This window comes from Microcaecilia unicolor, chromosome 5, assembly GCF_901765095.1.
Source record: "Microcaecilia unicolor chromosome 5, aMicUni1.1, whole genome shotgun sequence".
Classification (NCBI taxonomy): Eukaryota; Metazoa; Chordata; class Amphibia; order Gymnophiona; family Siphonopidae; genus Microcaecilia; species Microcaecilia unicolor.
This window is the reverse complement of record NC_044035.1, coordinates 259,554,793-259,570,700: the sequence shown is the minus strand read 5'-3', so window position 1 is coordinate 259,570,700 and position 15,908 is coordinate 259,554,793. Positions and strand designations below refer to the sequence as shown.

The 15,908-nt window shown below is 44.6% G+C and overlaps 1 protein-coding gene across 7 annotated transcripts in view; it reads right to left on the bottom strand.

The window, feature by feature from the left end:
- The window catches only part of ST3GAL6 (ST3 beta-galactoside alpha-2,3-sialyltransferase 6), a 176,651-nt gene that overhangs the window by 36,043 nt on the left and 124,700 nt on the right, over positions 1 to 15,908 (bottom strand). For all 7 annotated transcript variants that reach the window (XM_030204041.1, XM_030204040.1, XM_030204042.1 and 4 more), the window contains 2 exons: positions 12,912 to 12,975; positions 9,127 to 9,222 (listed from right to left, as the gene is read on the bottom strand). In XM_030204041.1, coding sequence (XP_030059901.1) covers positions 9,127 to 9,222; positions 12,912 to 12,975 — 160 coding nt within the window. The remainder of the gene's footprint in view (positions 1 to 9,126; positions 9,223 to 12,911; positions 12,976 to 15,908) is intronic.

Here is a 15,908-nt window from a genome sequence, read left to right as displayed (position 1 = left end):
CAACATACATAACATGTCTGTAAAGTCTCTCTAGTAACACCAGAGCAACAGCAGCTTGTATATCTTGGATGATAAGCAGCTCAAACGTCATACAAATTCTCAACTTGTAAATACTTAACTTGTGAATAAATACATGAGAGCTGCAGTTCCCCTTACACATGAGCAAGTATCATTTCAGCCATTAGTTCGTACAACCTTCCACCTCATTTTTATTTTTCTTCCCCCCCTCCCGTCCCTCCCCCCCCTTTCTTCCTCCCTCCCTCCCCTGCTCCTGGAGAAACCTGAGACTCAAGATACGACTTCTCAAAGAGCTGCCAGACATGTCCATATCCCCGTCTGCTCTGTCCCAAGGACCTATGGCGCTCCTGCTCCCAGCGGGCCATCTGCTTCATTCTGGCTAGCCATAGATTGACAACCGGGGGCTCTTCAAGTGTCCAGTGTGCCAGGATTGTTTTACGTGCCACCAAGAGGGCTACACCCACAAACCGAACTTGAGGATATTGCAGGCCCTGCTCACTTAATTGAGACTCATCCCCCAACAACAGGATCTTATAAGACCACTCTATAGAACTCCCTAGCGTGCACTCCAGCATTTCCAATACTTTCCTCCAAAACTGAGCTAACTTTGTGCATTCCAAGAAAGTGTGAATCAGTGTGCCCTCTCTATGTTTACACCTCATGCATGTACTATCCTCCCATAGCCCCATGCGCTTACCCTTTTCCCGTGTTATGAAAGCCCCATGCAGTAGCTTGAATTGCATCTCTTGCAAGTTCGCACTAGGGGTTGATTTAAAGGCCAATGTGAAGTAATTAGACAGCATATCCACTGTGACCTCTTCTCCCACCTGCTCCCCCCACCAACTTGCCAAGCCAGCAAAAAAAGTAGCTTCCTTCTGCTCCTTCCCCAGGGCGTACCACACCGCCAGCTTGTTTGCTGATTCCGGCATCTGACAGAACAGCATATCCAGTCGGGTGAAGGCGGGCCCCCGGGACTTCGCAGGAGTCAGTGTGGCGCAATAGTGCCTCCACTGTAGAAATGGAAAAAAGTCTGCTTTCTCTAGGTTCCACTGGGCCTGCGCCTGCTCAAATGAGGGGAAGGACCCCTCTTCAGATGTAATAAAATGTCCCACATAACGACACCCATTTTTTGCCCATATCTTAAACCGTGATACCCCTTGTCCCGCTGGAAAGTCAGGGTTGTCCACTGCAGCCAGGAATGGAGATGCTCCTATAGCCTTCCCCAGACTTACTCTCCACCACTCCCAGGCCCTCTGTAACGGCTGTAACAAAAACTGCAATTCTCCCTTCCTACCCACCCTCCTCTGTATTAGGTTAAATGCAGAGTGAGGGAGAAGTTCGTCTTGCCAGATGTTTTTCGGTGCGTATCTATCGGTACTCCCATGTAGTTCGTAGATCCATCTAAGTAAGGCTGCCACGTTATACAGGCGGAGGTCTGGAAAGTTTAGCCCGCCCTTAGCTCTGGGTAAGGTTAGCTTAGCAAAGCTAATTCTAGCCCTGCGCCCGGCCCAGATAAAAGTGCCTATGAATCCTTTGTAATACAGCTCATCCTTGCGTGTAATCCACAGTGGCAGCATTTGCAATGAATACAGAATTTTTGGTAGCATTACCATTTTAACGAGGGCTACTCTGCCCAGTAGGGAGAGCGGCAGCTCCTTCCAGCGCTGGCACAACGCCTTAAGGCTGTCCAACTTATCCAGTACATTCCGCCTGTAAATCTCTCGCATGTCACTATGTAAATACACTCCCAAATATTTTAGCGTACCCTCTGACCATGCCAAGGGAAAATTAGGCAGCTGCCTGCATGTGCACGGGGATGACACCGGCAAGGCCTCCGACTTATCGAAGTTAATCCGTAAGCCTGAAAACGATCCGAACTGCACGAGTAAATCTACCAGGTTATGGACACTTGCTGAGGCATTATCTAAATAGATGAGCATGTCATCAGCGAACAAATTGATTTTGACTTCCTGGGACCCCAGTCTAATACCTTCTACTGCACTGGTCTGGCGAATTTTAATAGCAAAGGGCTCTAAAGACAGTACAAATAGCATGGGCGAGAGTGGGCAACCCTGCCGCGTACCCCTTTCCAATGAGAAAGTCTGAGACAATGCCCCATTGATTAGTATCTGGGCTGTAGGATGGCTATATAGAGCTCGAATTCCACCCAAGAATTTTCCCATAATGCCAAATTGAGGTAAGACCCAGAACAAGTAATCCCATAAAATCTTATCAAAAGCTTTCTCAGCATCTAAACTTGTAATTATTGCGTCTCCGGAAACCTTTCCTTTTCTTTGTATAACTGTCAACGCTCTCAAGATGTTAGAGGAGGCATACCTCCCTGGTACAAATCCTGCTTGGTCCGTGTGTATTAACTCAGGCAAAACCCTTCCCAACCTATTTGCCATAATGTTCGCAAACAGTTTAATATCTTGATTTAAGAGCGAGATTGGTCTATAAGAGCCCAACTTCTCTTCATCCCTGCCAGGTTTAGGAAGCACTACTATATGGGCATGTGTGAGCCCTCCTCCCGCTCTTCCGGAAATACACAAGTGATGACATAATTCTTGAAAAGGGGAACAGATTTTGATTCCCAGAATCTTGTAGAATTCCGGCCCTAACCCATCAGGACCCGGCGCTTTGGCCAACTTTAAACGTTTAATCGCCAAATTAACCTCTTCTCCCACTATCGGTTCATTCAGTTGGTCTCTCTGCTCATTGGATATCTGTGGTAGAGAAATATCCTTGAAGAATGCCTCCCTTTGCTCCCTGTCTACCTCTCCTTTATTATATAACTCTTTATAAAACCTCACAAACTCCTCTTGTATGCCTTCATTCGTGGACACTACCTCCCCTACAGGCGACTTTATCTTTGTGATGATCTTCCTTGCCCCTCTACATTTCACCAGAGATGACATCAACTTCCCTGCTTTATTCCCCCATCGAAATAGATTATATTTATACATGTTTATATCTTGGGCTGCTCTCTCATTCAAAACGTCATTAATGCATTTCCGTATTGCCCAATACTCTTTTTTCGCCTCCTCATCTTTCTGACGGGCACATCTCCCTCTTAACTGTTGTAGTTGGTTTGACAGGGTAACTAAGCGCTCATTTCTCTCCCTGTTCTTTTTCGCTGTATACGCCAATATGTGTCCCCTAAGTACGGCCTTCCCCGCTTCCCAGTACACAATAGGGTTCACTGTCTCTGGATCGTTGTCCTTTATATAGTTGTCCCATGCTAACATTAGAAAAGTGCGAAATTCCAAATCTAAGTACAAGGTAGGGTTCATACGCCACATCCTCGTCTCACTGCCCTGCCTCCATTGTATATCCACCCATACCAAACAGTGATCTGACACTGCCCCGTCTACTATTTCTGCCGCATGCGCCTTCGATAGAAGAGAGGAATCTATCAATAAATAGTCCAGTCTCGCGTATACCCCATGCACTTGTGAGAAAAACGTATAATCGTAGGACTCTGGATTCAGCATGCGCCAGATATCAATTAACCCCAATTCCTTCATCAGAAAGTTTACCCCTTTATCTTTCCACGCCGAGGGACGTGGTTTTGCTGGCTTGCAGTCTATCAGGGGGTCTGCAGTAATATTAAAATCTCCCCCAACTACCAACTTGTACCCGCTAATCGCCACCAACTGCGCTAGCACCCCCGAGAAGTAAGAGTGGGAGTATACATTGGGAGCATATATAGAACAAAGAGCTACTCTCTGACCCACTATTTCCCCCAACCAAATAACATACCGACCTTCCGGATCCTGCACTATTTTATGTGTAGTAACATGGTGCTTTTTATGGAACAGAATGACAACCCCTCGCTGCCTGTTGTTGAAGGACGAGGAAACTAGTTCTCCCACCCATCCTCGTTGTAGTTTTCTATGCTCTTGTTGCGTGAGATGTGTCTCCTGCATAAAAAGTACATCAACTTTCATCCTGGCACAATAAGACAAAACCTTAGAGCGTTTGATAGGGGAATGGATACCATCCACATTCAAGGATCCAAATCTCAAACTACCCATATGACTTCGTGCATCTGGTGGGCTTGCTGATTACCTGAAATCCAGAGGCAGTGTCCCAGCTCACCACCTCCCTCTCAAAGAATGGCTTTCTCCTTTTTCCACTCCTGTCTTCACGCCAGGCTGTCGTCTCCCCTACTCCAGGAGCCCCCTTCCCTCCTCCCCCTATCCCGCCCCCCAAGTCCCCGCCCTCTCTCCCACCTTCACATCCCGTCCACCATTCGCACCCCACATCCGCTCTCCACCCGCTCTCCCCACTCACACACACACCTACCTTCCCTTTTACTGCCTCCCCCTTCCCTGCCCTTCCCTCCAGAACACCCAGTGTTGCAACCCCTGCCCAAGGAAGCTGCTCCCCCCTCCTTCCTCTTCTCCCCGATCCCCCCCTCCACTGCTGCCATTATGCTATTCGTGGCCACAGCTTCTTACTACTCCCCCCCCCTCTTAAGCAGGAATACCTTTAGTAACACCTTTAGTAATCTTAACCCAGAATATTTCCTCATAAAATACATCCTGTGTTACTGCCTCCTCTTTAGTTTACTACAGCATTACAGCATTACCTGCGAGGCTAAATGAATACAAATAGTAAATTATCCGCATAACTATACTCAAAAGAAAGAAAAAGGAAGAAACATAAAAGGATGCAGACATGCTCTGTGCGGGTGAGCTATGGGTATCCTCCTCATGCCTGCAGCGTTCTTCACTTGCATCCCCGCAGCCTCCAAAGCAGCAGGCTCAGAGACGCCGTCACATCTCCGCAGTTAATATATGATTTACTTTTGTCTACATTTCCACCAGGCCTCAGATGCCTCTTCCTTAATACTCACAGACTCATAACCCCTCTGTAACAATATCTCCCAGGGGAAGTTGTCCACCCTATGTGAGGAGTGGTCTGGTCACAAAATCATAAAGCAAAAAAAATGCAATCCCCGCATTGTGGAGCCACGTGCTCATCTCCTGATTTACTGTCCTTAAAACATATCCGATGTTCTGATTCACAGTTTTATCCAATGCCGGCTTAAGTCCCCTGGCATGATCCCAGCTCACTTCAGTCGGTCTACAAACGATTGAAGCTCCTCTGGTTTCTCCATAAACAGAACTTGCCCCTCATGCAGCACTCTCACCTTTGCTGGGTATTGTAGTGAAAACTTGATCCCCTTGTGAAAAAGCTGGGAGCAAAATGGAGACAGGCGCTTCCGGAGCTCCGATACTTTCGGCAAGAAGTCTGGGAATAACAGCACTGCGGTTCCCTGGTACTCCAGCTTCCTTTTCTGACGATATTTTTCCATTAATCTCGCCTTGTCAGCGTAGTTGAAAATTCGGGCAATCACAGGGCGCGGCCTGCTGTTCTGATCTTTCAGGGCACCCACTCGATGCACCCGTTCCGCCTTCAGTCGCTGCCCCTCCACCTCTAGGCCCAGCTCTTTTGGTAGCCACGTTTCCACCAGTTCCCAGATCTCCTTCTCTTTCACAGTCTCTGGCACTCCTACCAACCGAATGTTGTTGCGCCTGCTCCTATTTTCCTGATCCTCTACCCTGTCTTCTAGCACTTTGCATCTTTTTTCCATGACCGCCAGCTTAGCTTCGATTCCACTCACCGCATCTTCTTGGTGGGAGATCCGCTCCTCTGCATGCTGTAGACGGGTACTCTGTGCCGCCATATTTTCTTTTAAGTCGTCCATAAAGACATGTAGCGTGGACAACTTATCATCCAGCACTGCAGCCATGTGCTTCATTATTTCTTGGATTGCCGCCGCTTGCAGAGCGACCACCGGAGGATCTGAGCTCGCTGTTTCTTCCCCCTTCTCCTTTCCGGTCGCCATTTTGACCGTGTTTTGCGATCCGCGCCTTTTCTGTGTTCGCGGGGTCCTTGCCGGCATTACCTGCTTGCCGCACCACGCCGCTGAATCGTCGGCACTAGCTCTTCCTGGTGCTGTTCGCTGATTTTTTCTTATTAACTTGGGGGTTGAATCGGGGCAAAAAGTGCGATAAATGCCGTTTTATGTAGCGTGGCAGAGGAGAGCAGCCGCGGGACGTCCGTCTAGGTTCCTGCCATCACGTGACCCCCCCTGATGACATATTCTAGATCTCCTGCAGCCTGACATCACTGGGAGGCTAGGGTCAATTGGGTGGATTTTACATAAAGGCGTGTCATGGGTGTCACAAACTGTGACCTGCTGTGAAGCTTGTATCTGAGAAGCCAGAGTGACTATAGCATCCGCTCTCGGTCCTGGGAGAAAGCTCGAACCTGCTCTAGTACTCTAGTAGCTCTAGCACCCAAATAGTCCTCCGCATGGAGATCTGAGCACAGACTTACGACATGCTCTTTACCAGAGGTAAGGGAAACACATGGACTCCCAGTTTGCGTAGTGAAGCTGCAACTACCGATAAACATTTGGAAACACCCTGGCAGCTGATGCGAGGCCAAAGGCAACATGTGATACTGGTAGTGATGTTTTCCCAGCCAAAATCAGAGATACTTCCAGTGGGCTGGAAGTATCAGGATGTGCATATATGCATTCTTGAAGTTCAGAGAGCATGGCCAATTGTTTTCCTGAATCATGGGTAGAAGGATGCCCAGGGAAACCATCCTGAACTTTTCTTTGACCAGGAATTTGTTCAGGGCCATTAAGTCTAGGATGGGACACATCCCCCATCTTCATTTGCATGAGGAAGTACATGGAATAGAATACCTCCCCCTTCTTTCCTTGGTGGAATGGGTTTGACCACATGGGCCTTCAGAAGGGCAGAGAGTTCCTCTGCAAGTACCTACTCATGCTGAGAGCTGAAGTAATGAGCTCTTGGTGGGCAATTTGGAAGTTTTTGAAGCCAATTGAGGGTGTATCCCAGGCAGACTATTTGAAGAACCCACCGGTCGGAGATTACAAGGGGCCACCTTTTGTAGAAAAACTTCAGCCTTCCCCCGACCAGCAAGTTTCCTGGACGGACACTTTTACAGTGGCTATGCTCTGCTGGAACCAGTCAAAATATCATCTCTTGCTTTGACTAGGGAGCAGCAGGGACCTTAGGCGCACGCTGTTGATGAGATTGAGCATGCTAGGGCTGAGTCTGAGCAGGCTGGCGAGAGGAGGTGGTGTACTACGTCTCTGTGAGTAGTAGGCATCCCTCCTCGACTTGCCAAAAGACCTCCTAGATGAGGAGGCTGATGTAGAAGGGGCCCTGTGGGAGAGAGAAGAAATGTGTCAGTGTGTTTTTTTGATCTGGTCTGTGACCTTCTCAACCTTCTCTCTAAAAAGGTTATCCCCACAGCATGGGGCATCCACCAACCTCTGCTGACCGACTGTTCCAAGTCAGAAAAACGCAGCTACATTGATATACTTTGAGCAGAGATCCTGGATGCCACGTCAAATGTGTCCTAGGCATCCCTAACCAAGAACTGACACACCTTCTGCTGCTTGGCCAACTGGCATACCAACTCAGCCTGCTCTGGTGGGAGGGAGTCCGCCAAGTCCAACAGCTTGCGCACAGAGTCCCTCAAGTACACACTCGTAAAGAGCTGGTACGATTGTATACCTGGAACATCTTCCTCCCAAAAGAGCCCAAGGTCCTAGCTTCCCTGCCTGGTGGCACCGAGGCATAGTCTCTAGAACTTCTGGCTCTCTTGAAAGAGGATTCCACCACCACGGAATTGTGAGGCAACTGGGGCCTATCAAAACCAGTTGTGCTGTAGATCCGATACATCGTGCTGATCTTCTTGGGCAGGACAGGGACAGACAGAAGGGACTCCCAGTTCCTATTGAGGACTTCCTTGAGTACCTCGTGGAGAGGGACAGTTACAGCCTCCCTAGGAGGGGACTCGTAGTCCAGGACCTTCAGCATCTTAGCCCTGGGCTCGTCCTCTACGTCCAAACAAAATGGAATAGCCTCAGCCATTTCCTTCACAAAAGATGGGAACGGCTCACTGGTGGAGATTCTCTCCTTTCCAGCAGGGAGGGTTCAGAGGGGATGCCATAGGACTCATCCTCCAAATATTACCTTGGATCCTCCTCGGACTCCCATGAACGATCCTCATTGGTGTCAGTCAGCAACTCCTCATGAGGAGGCTGAGACTGAGTTTGCCTCAACCTTGAGAAGCCATGCCCTCGAGAAGTCAGCTCCTGCCTTGACGCCAGCGAAGCTTCCTCCACAAACATCGAGAGGGTACTGGCTTGAGTGGCAGGTAACACCGGTGTTGGAGGGCTCACAGCAGGCTGTCAAGTGGGGCCGCAGGGTATGTGCAAGCACCCCCAATGCACCGATGCAAAAGGTCATCTAGCAGCTCAGGAAATAAGGCCCGGATACGTTCATCGAGGGCTGACACCGGGAAAGACTGGGGCACCAGCTCTGAGACAGGTTGCAGAACTGCCGTGGTCAAGACAGGGGTTGGGTTCTGTCTGCAAGGGATGCACCAGCTCCTCCTGGATAGAGGGGGAGAGGTCCTCCCGGCATTGACGCTTCTAGGGTGACGAAATCCTCAGTGTCCTAGAGTTCCCAGCACCATGTGTCGAGAAGACCAATGCCGAAGCTTTTTGGCCTTCACCTGAGCATGTACGATCCTTCCCAAGCATAGGGACCCCTATGTTGGTACTTCAGCTAATATGAAGCTTTAAGACAACCCCTGGGGAGGTGGGTGGGACTGAATGATTTATGCTGTTTTCTACAAATGACCCCTGTTACAGATATACAGTTTTGCTTTTTCCATCAAAGAGGATGAACTTGCCACCAGCCAAGGACAGCTCCAGGGTTGCACCATGTCCTTTCAAGTGGCAGGGTTGAAGTATGCAAACAGGGTTTTTGACACTGCTTAACCAAAAGGAACTATCAAGTCAATGAAGGCAATAAAACGCATGGCGAGATATACTGAGATGTCTGAGACACATTACTTTGGTGCATGACTGACTATGACCGGTTTAGGACTATGGTTTGAAGTTTGGTGGGATGCACCAAAAGGCGGTTCATCAATATTCGCTTACACTTATTAGACTTTCATCCTCTTCTGTGTTATGTGAGTATCAGTTTTTAATTAAACTCCTCTACAGCTTCATACACAACACTTCAAACAGAAGCAATTTACCGTATAACTATGTCATAGGAGTCAATTTTTTTTCCTAATGTCTTGTTTCGAAGAATTCCTCCATTTCCCACGACAACGCACCTCTTACAGGGAACCCTGTCAAAAATGAAAGAAAGTTACCACTCTTTTCACAACCATTTCATTATATTAGATAGATCCATCTATCAGATAACATGTGATAAACATTACATATTTGTCAGGCTTGTATTAATCCCTCTGGTGACACAGAAATATCTACTAGAATGTAACTTGCCAGAGCTACCAAGAAAAAGGCATGAGCAAAATATATTAAAAAAAAAAAATCTTCACCAAGTACCACTGTAGACTAACTCAGATTTGAAGGTGATGCAACTTTGAAGGTATGAATCACAGTAGGAAGGAGACAGAGGAGTAGAGGCAAGCAACAACAATGCATATGAATGCTTTCTAATTCAAAGAACCCACCTCATGTTTTGGAATTACAGCACTACAGAGTCAAACATTACCATTACTACCTAACATTTTGACAGTGCTACCAGGTGTATTCTGGGCTGTTCAGATATACATAAGAGCGCATTCTTACTGCATGGAACATACAAAGCTCCTGGTTTAGAAGGCATATAGCACACTTCTGCTACCCAGACTACTGAGTTGCTTTTAGAAGAGATAGCCTGATAATTAGTAGCAGTGTAGGAATTACAATTATTGGCCTGTAACTCAAAGTTTGTATCATACCAGTTGGGAAACCATACTAGCACTGAGGCTATAATCAGTAACTAAGGAGGCAAGGGATAAAGCCAAATCAAAAGTGAAGAAAACTCAGTCAATAATGGGGGGGTGGGGAGGGACGCAGATGTGTAGCAGGGCTTTATATAAAGGATGTCGGATGCATAGAACAGGTTCATACAGGAGGTGTTGGAGACAGAAACAGTGACAGAATTCAAGAAAACCTATGACATACAGAAGACTCCTACTTAAGGGGAAAAGGAACATCAAAAGGAATCTATGGCAATGCAACACAAATGGAGTCGAGCACTTAAAACGGACCTCGAGGACCTTATCTGCCTGATATTCTATTTTTTTTTTTTTTTATTTATAAGATTTTAATTTTTACATCAAGTATACATCTTGAATAGAAAAGATGATTATAATAGTTCCTTTTCCAGTTATACAAGAAAAACAATACAGGCAAATACAATAAACTAAATTATCATCTTTAGTCCACAATAGAAAGGGAGCCCCTACTAACTTAAGGAAATAATAAAAAAAAATCAGAAAAGCAATTTCTAATTAAGAATAAAGTGGCTGGTGAGAGCAATCAGGAATTTAAATCAATCATGGAGTTGAAGTTGTTCCAGTTATTGGAAATGGAGATGAAGAATCTCTCAGTTTAGCCTCTATAAAAGTATTTAGTTGCTTTGCCTCAAAAAATACATACTTTACTGAATTCAATTTTATTACACACTTGCATGGGAAATTCAGCCAAAAAAGTGCTCCTAATTGTAATACCTTCGGCCTTAATTTAAGGAATTCCTGTCTTTTTCTCTGGGTCGCCCTAGAGATATCTGGATACATTCTAATTTGGCAACCTAAGAAATCCTGACTTTTATTAAGAAAATATTGCTTAAGTATCCAGTCTCTATCTGGCTGAAGTATGAAAAATACTTTAAGAGTAGCAGTTGTTAAACCCACATTCTCTCCTTCTATTATTTGAGTCAAGTCCAAGTTCAAGTCTAATGTCTTTGGCGGAGGAACCATCCTATCCTCCTGTAACAGTTCTTTTTTCCGATTAGGTTCTATATAGTAGATCTTAGATATCGGAGGGTGGGATTTTTCTGGAATCTTTAAATTCTCAGTTAAGTACTGTTTAAAGGTTATCAGTGGTGAAATAGCCAGCTGCTTAGGGAAATTTATCAACCTCAGAGTATTTGATCGTTGATGATTTTCTAAAATTTCAATCCTGTGTTGTAGAAAAATATTTTCCTTGATCAAATTCATCTGAATCTGTTGACAGTTTTGAACAGCAGCTGAGTTGTTTTCCATACTTTTACCCAGAGAAGTTACTTTTGTCTCTAATTCAGATATGCTTCCAATATCTAAATTACATTTCTGGGTAAATTGAGTAAACTTCTGCACAAATGAGGCTTCCAGTCCCACAAGTGCCTCCCATATATTTTCTAGTGTAATATTTTGAGGCTTACAAGGCAAAAACGACTTACTTGGGGTTCCCAAGTCAGGAAAAGAGGGTAAATCCGAGTTTCCTCCTATGTCTCCATGATCTTCCCCAGTAATCTCTTCTCCTCCGCTCGCACCCGCTTCCATCGATGCGGGGTTTGTCGGCGTCTCTGACACCACTTCGGCGCCCGCGCCAGGAGACCCCGTCGGAGTTTTCTCACCCGGAGTATTCTGGGCCGTAGTTGACGCCATCGTCGGCATTGGAGGAGGAATCCTCACTTCGGGACTGAGCGTTGTTTCTGCCTCAAGCCGAGGGAGCGAGGGACCTCCCTCCGCTCCTCTCGGCAGCGAGGATAATCCCGTAGTCGTTCCCGATAGAAGGAAGCGGTCAAGCGTTGCAGTTCTAGGGAGTACAGGAATCGCGGGTCCAATTCGCTGTTTGCCTCTCCTTTTAGGCATAATTTGAGTAAGTAAATAGCTTCTCAAGGTATTAAGCGACTGCAACGGTCAGAGCGACTTCCTATGCTACTCATTCAGCCGCCATCTTGCTCCCACCTGATATTCTATTTGTACATAAACATGAACTAACATGAAATTTGAGAAATGAATTAGATATCAAGGGGCCCTTTTACAAAGCATGCTTACAGCATGCTAAGTCTGAACTACTGCTGGCCCAATGTGCTGGTGGTAGTTCCGCCTTGAGTGTGCGCCATTTTCGGTGTACCAGAAAAACATTTTTTATAGCGTAGTGCTAACCCGGAAGCATCACCGTGTGCTGTTCAGCTGCTGCTGGGTTAGCACGGGAGCCTTTACCGCCACCTTAGTGGGTGGCATACTGCCCCCACCCACAGTCATTTTTTTTGTAGGAGTTTTTTTTTCCCCACTGCAGTAAAAAGGGCCCTGGTGCTACTGCAGGGCCCTTTTTCCCACAGCTTAGTAAAAGGACTCCCATAACTTTTAGCAGTAGCAATTCCATCACTGCTGTATACCAACTAGTTACCATGCTAACAAGAATCTTTTCAAATCACTAAAAGTCTCCAAAATATATCTATTCTTTCTACAGATTGTTTTAAAGCTTAGTTCAGAATATCAATGATAGGCCAAGTTGGAAATTTTCTGTATGTTGATTTGTTAAGAGTCTTGGGAGGCATAAGGGAAATTTGTCCATCATGGCATTAATTCTCAGGAAATAAATATAAACTCTTAGGGCCCTGTTTACTAAGGTACACTAGCGTTTTTAGCACACGCTAATGCCAGAGGCACCCATATATTCCTACGGGTGTCTCTAGTATTAGTGTGTGCTAATTTTCAGCGTGCACTAAAAACACTAGCGTGGCTTAGTAAACAAGGCCCTTGGGTCACTCTTGCTTAACACCTCTGTCAATTCAAGAGCGTCACATCAAAATAAGGGGTCCAAGACAATCATATTAGAGTTCACGAGAGGTTAATAAAATCATACAAACCTTTCCCTTGCATATTTTGATGAACCCTCACCTGGCTACATTTTGAACTTATGGTACATAAAAAGACTGCATTTATATAAAAGTATTTTTCATGTTATAAGAAATTCTAAAACTATTCAGAAATTCAATGCAATATGCATTCCAAAAAATTAATAAACATAAACTCACTTCTCAACCTCCTCAGGGATATGACAGTTTTCTAATTTTGAAAGGGCTGTTTTAAAAAATCTTTCTGGGAAACAAGAAAGAGAAATACAAGTTAAAAAGGAATTAAGGGTAGATCTCTGCATAAACCAAACTATCAAATAAGTTAAGATTCAGAGCTCCATTTTACATAGAACAGAAATAGGAATGGAGATGTCCAGTTTGGGACATATCTAGTTCCAGTGGTATTTTAGAAAAGGATCTTCTGATGCAGAACCTTTTCTAAAATACCAGCATCAGTACATGTTTTTGTGCCAGCACATGCAGTAGCAGGAGCAGCCATTTTACAGCTATACACATTGAAAAAAGGAAACGCATGAATTGTCCAGCTTCCACATGGAGGTGTTGGCACTTACACATAGAAGTGGTGATTTTGCAACTTCCACATATAGCTGCCCTATTGCACAGAACTACACTTTGTGTTGCCAATTAAGCAGCGAGATCACAATTTTAACTTGGCTTCAGTTTGGTCCTACAAATACACTACATAGGATTTGGATTAAGGAGACTACCTTAATCTTTGTGTAAAACTGTGGCTCAAATGAGCACTGTTTAAAACTCTCTGTATACTTTTAAGCTGGTGTGAAACAGACATGAATATTTTTCCTACATACACATGTATTCCCTTTGTAAAATGAGGAATACATATGTAGATTAGTCATGTCAAACTGCACCCAAACCACACCCACAGCAGATTTCTGAAATCACTATTTACACAGGTATGCAATATGCAAGTATAAATGCTGCTATTTACATGTGGCACAAAGAACAAAGGTGGAAAATATCAATATAGAAAATATAAAGTATTGTAGCAACAAAACTATCAAAACTCAAAATGGTATACCAAGGAAGCCCAACATCAAACTCAATTTACTACAGGACATAAGACTTCTTACAACACACAACTGCTTCAAGTCCGCGCCTTAACACCAGGAAATTTTCGAATGGTTGTTTAAAGCATTATTATTATTCCACATTTTGATTATTGCAATAATCTACTGATGGGAGGCTCCTAAACAATTTTTTAAAGTCTCTCCAGTCGGCACAGAATCAGTCTTCATTTCTTTGAAGACGTGAATAAACATGTGGATAAAGATTTTATGCTGCTTGTCCTAGAAATAAGCAGTAGATTTTCCCAGGTCCATCTTAATAATGGCGTATGAATTTTTCTTTTGGGAAATTATCCAAACCTTTTTTAAACCCTGCGTAAGCTAACTGCTTTTACCACATTCTCTGGCAACAAATTGTTGCCCTTCTCTTTACCTTTTTAAAATTCTGCTATATATCTTTTTTGAGATGCAGAGACCAGAACTGCACACAGTATTTGAGATGCGGTCGCACCATGGAGCGATACAAAGGCATTAGAACATTCTCATTTTTGTTTTTAATTCCTCTCCTAATAATTCCTAAAATTCTATTTGGTTTCTTAGCTGCCGCTTTACAAGAAACCTTTAAGCTTCTGTCAAATCTTACATCAAAATGCTGGCAAGATAGAAGCGTGGCATGCTGATCTTCGGAGGTCTGAGGCCGAGTTGGCATTTTTTAAATGAAGGAATCACAAAGGAAGGGCTTACCTTTCAGTGCCAGACACTTGTCAATATACTTTGTCTAGGTTTGTGGTGCCTGTATTCTGTGGAGGGAGTCTGGACCTGGTGCAGAGTTTGGCTTAGGAAGGCTTACTCCAGTGATGCGGAATCTTGCTACGCTCGGATTGCCATGAGACCCCCTGAAACCCAAAAGTATGCAGAGAACCAAAGCATGTGGTATAGAAAAGATGTATCTGGCTGTCGTCTCCATCTATGATGGAGGGATGCCTCTGGTAGCTGCCTTGGACCCCTTACAGATGTTGATGGTTCTGTTTTTTCAAGTTTACCTCATTTATTGTATTTATGTTTATTCTTGGTTATTTTACTATTGTTATGCTGTTAACAAAATTGTAAATTTATATTCAACTGTACCTGCTGTACACCACCTTGGGTGAATCTCTTCATAAAGGTGGTTAATAAATCCCAGTGAATAAATAAATCTGAGGGTGCAACTCATGAAAAAGGCCATACATTAGACTTCACAACTTCCTATCCTAATAGCTTGACCAGTTCATTCAAATGGAAACCAATACCATGGTATGATCACTTCCAACTGGATTTCAACATTGATATCTGTATGTCAAACTTACCCAGGCACAAGTCTTTCAAACTCATCTCCACCAGAGGTAAAATCAACAAGGTCACTTTCTGGTCTAAGCTTACAGATTCCCTCACTACCTTGTCTCCTACACATGGTTCGATCAAATCCGGCTGGGATACCAAGGTGAAAGCCATACCAGACAAAATTGCTCAAATTACCACTAAAAAGGTCAAGATGTACAGAAATTCACCATGGTTTACAGAGGAACTATCCATCCTAAAAAGGGAATGTTGACGCCTTGAAAAGCAATGGAGAAAGAAGATACTACTCATAAATCCAAATGGAAATCAGCCTTCCAACGCTACAAAAAGAAAGTAGCTGATTCAAAACATCAGTACTATAGCAGCCTAATAGATCAAGATGATCTCAACAAAAAACTCTCTCCCTAGTTAAAAAACTAGCTTCCACTAATGATGATGAACATTCACAGAAAACATGTCCCACCACACAAGACCTAGGTGATCATTTCACCAATAAGATCCTCCAAATTAGTATCTAAAGCTACTCCAACAGAGGAAAGTAGTCCAACCCGTAGTTCAGCCTCAATCGCCAAAGATCCTACAATCCAAGGACTCAAAACAGACCAAAACTGGGAATCTTTTCAACCAGTAACAGTTGAGGATGTAAGATCACTGCTGTTGAAATGCTCCCGAGCCAACTGCTCCCTGGATCAATGCCCAAAATACCTACTCAAACCCATCCCTATGGAAGCAGTAAACTGGTTATGTGATCTCAATCAGGTGTTAAAAACTGGCTTTCTACCTCCTGATAAGG